Consider the following 7,622-nt stretch of genomic DNA (forward strand, 5'->3'; position numbering starts at 1 on the left):
TTTTAAAGTGAAATCAGTAATTATTTTATAACAAATTTATATCAGTAATGTTTAGCTTGAATTTAAAAGTAGCGTTCCAATTCCAGTTTTTCTCAGTCCTGCAGGGAGAGATGAATGGAAAATCATTTTTAAGGCCTTGTATACCATCATGTCAGATGAGCAGGAGTCACATTGAGGCTTATAGAGGAGGCTGAACTAAAAAGACAGAGAGGGAGAGTTTATGTGGAGGAGGTCAGACAAACACAGTATGAAAGAGTGAGATGATGGATGGCCTTAAAATTTAAAGTAGGACTTTAAATTCAAGGCAGCATCTGATTGGGATCCTGTGGAGTTGTTAAAGAGAGGAGAAATGTGACTGGTGGTTGGATTTCTGGATATCACAAAGACAGCAGCATTTGGAACTAAATGCAGTGTCTGAGTGTATGTATGAGTTAAACTGAAGATCAGATAATTGCTGTAGTCCAGAAGAGATGTCATGAGACTGTTGACCAGTCCTATTTTCATCCTCAGAAGTCTAATGTGAAGTTTCTGACAAAAAACAAAAAGTATTGAATATATTCACGGTGAAGGAAGAGAGTTAGTGCATGCATTAAAAAGTCAACTCTACATTAAAATGTAATTTTTAATGCCCAAGCTGCTTTAAAAGTACAATGTTGTAAGAATATGTTGTTGTTATTGTTTTTTTTTTTCAAGCCATCTATCGTTCAGAATAGTAAAGATGAACGATACATTTTCTATATTCTTGGACACACTGAACATGTTTGAAGTTTTGGAAGTTTTTTCTTAGACATGACCCCAGGGTGGCGCTATAAAACAGGACTAGGATATTTCGAGTGACGTCTCTCGTTTTGCGTGTCTTCATCATACTGCTACTGTTTTGTCGTGGAGGAATATCGCAGATTTGTGTGGTTGCTGGTGTTTTGTGCTTGAACTGGATAATATTCCCTTTATCATTCACTGATTCTTCATATTGACTGAAGTTAATCCACAATGAATTCTATATTAGCCATTGTTCAGTCGTGGGGATATTTTGTATTCGTTTTTTGGATCCAAGTCGCGCATGGAGACATGAGCTATTCTTTATCGGAGGAGATGAAACAAGGTTCAATTATTGGAAATATCGCTAAGGATCTCGGGCTGCAGACAGGTGCGCTGTCCACCAGAAGAGCCCGAATTGACACCGAAGGGACTGATAAACATTACTGTGACATAAACCCGGAGCACGGAGAGCTGATTGTCGCGGAGAGGATTGACCGTGAGGAGCTTTGTGGCGAAAAGGCATCGTGCATCTTAAAACAAGAGCTCGTTCTGGAGAATCCTCTGGAGCTGCATCGGATCAGCCTTCATGTTCAAGATATAAATGATAACTCGCCACAGTTTAAGGATGAATTTATAACGTTAGAAATCCATGAATCGTCAATGAGGGGAGCACGCTTTGTGATCGAGGAGGCGCACGATGCGGATGTCGGACAAAATTCAGTTCAGCAGTATAGCCTTGAAAATAACGAACATTTCATTCTGGCTGCTAATGGAAACACAGTGGAGCTTGTTTTAGATAAGGAACTTGATCGAGAAAAAAAGAAAGAAATTAATTTACTCCTTACAGCTTTAGATGGCGGATCTCCTCAGAGATCGGGTACAGTGGTCATACATGTAACTGTACTGGATGCTAATGATAACGCCCCAGTGTTTAGCCAGGCCGTTTATAAAGCCAGTCTGCCTGAAAACTCTCCTATAGGTACTGTAGTGATAACAGTGAGCGCAACTGATGCAGATGAGGGAGTGAATGGAGATGTGACTTATGATTTTGGACATGTTACCAATGAAGTAATGAAAATATTTAACATTGATGAAAAAAAAGGTGAAATACGCTTAAGTGCTGTCGTTGACTATGAAGTTTCAACATCTTATGAGATACGTATTAAAGCAAAGGATGGTTTTGGACTTTCATCCTATACTAAGGTTATTATTTCTATCGATGATGTGAATGACAACGCCCCTGTTGTTAGTCTGAAATCACTGAACAATCAAATACCAGAAAACACTCCAGCTGGTACAGAGGTGGGCATCATTAATGTGCAGGACAGAGACTCTGGGAATAATGCACAGGTTATCTGCTCCATCCAGGAAAATGTCCCTTTTAAGTTGGTTCCTTCTATTAAAAACTATTATTCGCTAGTGACCACAGGACAACTGGACCGTGAACTAGTATCTGATTACAACATTACAATCACTGCCACTGATGAGGGCTCTCCATCTCTGTCCTCCTCTAAAACTATTCAGTTATCTGTAGCTGACATCAATGACAACCCACCTGTGTTTGAGGAACAGTCCTACAGCGCATATGTGAGTGAAAATAACAAACCTGGATCCTCTTTATGTACTGTTTCTGCTAGAGATCCTGACTGGAGACAAAACGGTACAGTGATTAATTCTCTGTTACCTGGTGAGGTGAACGGTGCCTCGGTGTCCTCCTATCTATCTGTTAATGGAGACACAGGAGTGATCCACGCTGTGAGGTCATTTGATTATGAACAGTTCAGGAGTTTTAAAGTCCAAGTGATGGCCAGAGACAATGGTTCTCCTCCTCTCAGCAGCAATGTGACTGTCAGTGTGTTCATATCGGATGTAAATGACAACTCTCCTCAAATACTGTACCCAGCACCAGAGGGCAGCTCCTTCATGACTGAGTTAATCCCTAAAGCTGCACATGGAGGGTCTCTGGTGTCCAAAGTGATAGCAGTGGATGCAGACTCTGGACAGAATGCCTGGTTGTCCTATCAAATACTCAAAGCCACAGATCCTGGACTTTTCAGTATTGATCTGCACAGTGGAGAGATCAGGACACAGCGGGACATTTCAGAATCTGACAGCATGAAACAGAATTTGATTGTTACTGTGAAAGATAATGGACAGCCCTCTCTGTCTGCCACCTGCTCAATTTATTTACTTATTTCTGATAACTTGGCTGAAGTGCCAGAACTGAAAGACATTTCTTATGATGAGAAGAACTCCAAGTTGACCTCTTATCTGATCATTGCACTGGTTTCTGTTTCCACCTTCTTTCTGACCTTCATCATCATCATACTTGGAGTGAGGTTTTGTCGCAGGAGAAAGCCCAGACTGTTGTTTGATGGAGCAGTAGCCATACCAGGAGCTTATCTACCTCCAAGTTATGCAGATGTTGACGGCACAGGAACTTTACGCAGCACCTACAATTACGATGCCTACCTGACAACAGGATCTAGAACCAGTGACTTTAAGTTTGTATCATCTTACAATGACAACACTCTGCCTGCTGACCAGACTCTGAAGAAAAGTTTGAGTGATTTTACTGAGGCTTTTGGAGAACTGGAAGGATGCTCAGAGGTACGATGACACTCTTAAGCCATTTTTGCATGTATTCCCCTGCACTTATATTAATTCATTTATTCTTTTTTGTTTGTTTGTTGTTGCATATTGAAATAGTTCTTAGTGTAACTTTCTAGCACCAAGACATTCCTAGGTTCAGTTCTTGGCCATGGCTGCTCTGCTCTGGCTTGTTTCTGTGGTATAAGTTTATTCATATTAGGCTAATTTGTGTCTTTTATAAAATGCACTCAACATGTGCAAAGTTGTTTTTCCAGTTTGTCTTTTTGTTGCCTTGTGATATGCAAGCAAGTCTTCCTGGGTGTATTCCTCTTCTGCAATGACTGCTGTAGATAGGCATCAGATCCTTCATACCCAGTAAGGATAAGCTGGTGTCAACTCATTGTGGTGTGAAAGTTCATAGCTGAGAAATTACAGTTTGAGTGTAACTGTACGTTACTGTAAAGGCATAGTCCACGTTGTCATTACCTCTCAGGAGAATTAAATAGTATTTAGAAGTGTAATAATCTGGATGATATATTCACACCACATGCTGAATCTTTATATACATGCTACAGCTGTTTATAAAGAGAATAAAGTGTTGAGCACATTACTGGTAAAGATGTAATAATACAGTGCTTTTGATTAGTATTTACATGTGGATTTTGTAAACCTAAATTACAGAATCATTGTCATTATTGATGGAATTTATGACTCTTTTAAGGGAACTAAGTCATCAATATCTGTTGACTTAAGATCTATTCAAAAGAGCCACTAAAATGATAAATATTTGAAAAATTAACAAAAACAAAATCTAAGAACAATCCATTTCATGCCTAACTTAATTTTGCATCACATTTTTGATGGTGAAGTTCACCTAAAAGTTGAGCCATCTATTTTGAGTAAAAAAAAACAACAACGTTTTTTTCCAAAAATCAAAATCGGTGTATATTTTCATAAAATACAAAATTTCATTTGCCCATAACATTCTGTGGCACAACTGTTTTGTGCATTAGTAACACCTTAGTGATATTTATAATACTGAAGCAAAATACAAGAGAAATGTAACAGAGAAAAAGGTTGACATGAGTTGCTTTGGCAGAAACAAAAATATTTTTCTATGCCATTAAATTTAACTGTTAAGGCAAACTACACTCAACTTTGAACATTATACAAGGAGCAACAAGCAAGAAGAGACTTTGGTTTGTAATCACACTCTGACCACCCCCATTCTCTCTCCTCCGCTGCATGAAGCCTGCAGCATTGTCACAACCAGGCCATGTGATGAAAGCAGTGAGCAATTAGAATGTGCTCTGTGTGTTCATCTTTTCTTGCATTTTATTTAATTGGCAGTTAAATAAAGTGTAATTTTAAATTAGATAGAAAAATAATAGCTACTGCAGTATGTGCAAAGCACTGGAAGAAAGCAAGATTGCGAAAAACAAAGGATGGCTCTGACTAACAGACACTCCAGTGTTATGGTAAAGAGTCGTTCAGAAGAATCAGATTTTTTGTGAACGTCACACCATTAATTGTTATTCTCTTGAAATATTCACATGGTCTTCTGGTGTAGAGTAGAAATATATATTTTCTCAATGGGAATGGCTTGAAAGTTTCAGACTCCTTCTTTATTACACTTTGTGATGTTGTTGAAAAATGCAGGTGTTTTTATAAAGACATTTCTGGATGCTTTGTTTCTTAAGCGGTAGTGGTTTTCCCTCCTTCTTTCTTTACTTTTTTCTGGCGTTTTCCTGTCAAATCTTGGCTTCTCCCAGCAAAGTGCATGTTCTGATATGATTCATCAAGGTTTTTGTGCTAACTTAATATTAATTTATTAATTGATTTTATCATCAGGCTTTGTTTCTTTTGCATTTTTGTTGACAAGGTTGAGATTATGTTACATCATTTTAATAAGAGATTAATTTATCTTTGAAATGCATCAAATCCATTTAATGTACATCGTGTTGCATTTTGTGCAGAAATTATGAGTTTTATAGGAATAAAACTACAGAATAAACAGTTTTGTTTAAAGTTTTTGAGTTGAATTTTGAGGTGTTTCGGTAGTTCGGAAAGTTACTGCATATTCAAGTCCTCTACTTGCTTTTTATTGTAGAAATGAACACATTTATGTTGAATATATATATATCCCTGCTTTTTGTGTCAATATTTCTTTTTAAATATTTTGTTGACTTTAGAGCATAATGCCTGACTGCAATTAAATCCTATATAAATATCTCAGTTGTAAGTAAGTTGAACGAGGAAAACATTGCATGATTGCCATAACGCTTGAAATGTTACAGGAATGTGAACCACCTGTTTTCTTTGCCTGCTACATTTCTTTCTGCTTGGGGTACACTAGAGCAGTATAATCAAATGAAATGCTGATGTCGATGTAGGTGAACAGAAAAATCAACTTGACTTTCACATACAAACAGTTAAGGCTTATATTATAAGTTCAATGTTCTTTTGGTGTAAATCAAATCTAAAGAATGGACAAATAGTAGGAGGGGGAACTATATTTGTAGCTACAGATGTGCAACATGACACAGCTGACACAAAATTAACCATTGAAAATGATGAAGAAATACACGGTTGAGAAAGAAGAACTTTGTGGATGCATGACAAAGTCAAGTATACTTACAATAGAGTTATTCATATTGGCTGATTTAAAAGTAGAACGTTATGAGAATTTTTTAAGCCATAGATCGTTCATAATAGATAAATATTTACTTTACATTTTATATATTCTTGGACACACTGAGCATGTTTGAAGATTTGGAAGATTATTTCTTAAACTTGAACCCACGGTGGCGCTATAAAACAGGATAAGGATATTTTAGTCCTCACTCGTTTTGCGCGTGTTCATGATACTCCTCTTGTCTGTCGAGGAGGAAAACCACATATTTGTGTCGCTGTTGGTGTTTTATGCTTAAACTATTTATGTCGTCGTTCACTGATTTTTTTTATGCTGACTGAAATTAATTACTAAAGATGAATTCTATGTTCGCCATTGTTCTGCCCTGCGGATATTTTGTATTCGTTTTTTGGATCAACGTCGCGCACGGAGACATGAGCTATTCTTTATCGGAGGAGATGAAACGAGGTTCAGTTATTGGAAATATCGCTAAGGATCTCGGGCTGCAGACAGGTGCGCTGTCCACCAGAAGAGCTCGAATTGACACCGAAGGGACTGATAAACGTTACTGTGACATAAACCTGGAGCACGGAGAGCTGATTGTGGCGGAGAGGATTGACCGTGAGGAGCTTTGTGGCAAAAAACCTTCGTGCATCTTAAAACAAGAGCTCGTTTTGGAGAATCCTCTGGAGCTGCATCGGATCAGCCTTCATGTTCAAGATGTTAATGATAACTCTCCGCAGTTCAACGAAAAATTGATCAGTCTAGAAATCCATGAATCGGCAGTCAAGGGAGCTCGCTTTGTGATCGAGGAGGCGAGCGATGCGGATGTAGGACAAAATTCAGTTCAGCAGTATAGCCTTGAGAAGAACAACAATTTCATTCTAGCTGCTAATGGAAACACAGTGGAGCTTGTTTTGGATAAGGAGCTTGATCGAGAAAAACAAAAGGAAATTAATTTGCTCCTTACAGCTTTAGATGGCGGATCTCCTCAGAGATCAGGTACAGTGGGCATACATGTAACTGTACTGGATGCTAATGATAACGCCCCAGTGTTTAGCCAGGCCGTTTACAAAGCCAGTCTGCCTGAAAACTCTCCTATAGGTACTGTAGTGACAACAGTGAGCGCAACTGATGCAGATGAGGGAGTGAATGGAGATGTGACTTATGATTTTGGACATGTTTCAGAGAATGTAAAGAACGTTTTTGGCCTGGATCATAAGACGGGAGAATTAAAACTAATTAGCGAGATAGATTTTGAAACGGTTTCAAATTATGACCTACGCATTAAAGCGAAAGATGGCTTGGGATTGTCATCTTACACTAAAGTGACTGTACATGTCACCGATGTAAACGACAATTCGCCTGTTATCTATGTAAAGTCTTTAGCAAACCCAATACCTGAAAATGTGTCTCCTGGCACAGAGGTGGGCATCATTAATGTACAGGATGTAGATTCTGATAACAGCCAAAATGTTCGCTGCTACATTCAGCAAAATGTTCCTTTTAAGTTGGTTCCTTCTATTAAAAACTATTATTCTCTGGTGACCACGGGAAAACTGGACCGTGAACTAGTATCTGATTACAACATTACAATCATTGCCACTGATGAGGGCTCTCCACCTCTGTCCTCCTCTAA

The 7,622-nt window shown here is 38.4% G+C and overlaps 2 protein-coding genes across 2 annotated transcripts in view; both read left to right on the forward strand.

Annotated features, from left to right (window-relative positions):
* The window catches only part of LOC106939869 (protocadherin beta-16-like), a 9,787-nt gene extending 6,394 nt beyond the window's left edge, over nt 1-3,393 (forward strand). The window contains exon 2 of the mRNA XM_015022437.1: nt 1,118-3,393. Coding sequence (XP_014877923.1) covers nt 1,118-3,378 — 2,261 coding nt within the window. The 3' untranslated portion in view covers nt 3,379-3,393. The remainder of the gene's footprint in view (nt 1-1,117) is intronic.
* A 2,791-nt stretch (nt 3,394-6,184) lies between these two features.
* The window catches only part of LOC106939865 (protocadherin gamma-B5-like), a 5,688-nt gene continuing 4,250 nt past the window's right edge, over nt 6,185-7,622 (forward strand). Inside the window, exon 1 of the mRNA XM_015022433.1 lies at nt 6,185-7,620. Coding sequence (XP_014877919.1) covers nt 6,340-7,620 — 1,281 coding nt within the window. The 5' untranslated portion in view covers nt 6,185-6,339. The remainder of the gene's footprint in view (nt 7,621-7,622) is intronic.

Source organism: Poecilia latipinna, unplaced genomic scaffold, assembly GCF_001443285.1.
Source record: "Poecilia latipinna isolate Pla-1442-1.1 unplaced genomic scaffold, P_latipinna-1.0 Scaffold3005, whole genome shotgun sequence".
NCBI classification, from domain to species: Eukaryota; Metazoa; Chordata; class Actinopteri; order Cyprinodontiformes; family Poeciliidae; genus Poecilia; species Poecilia latipinna.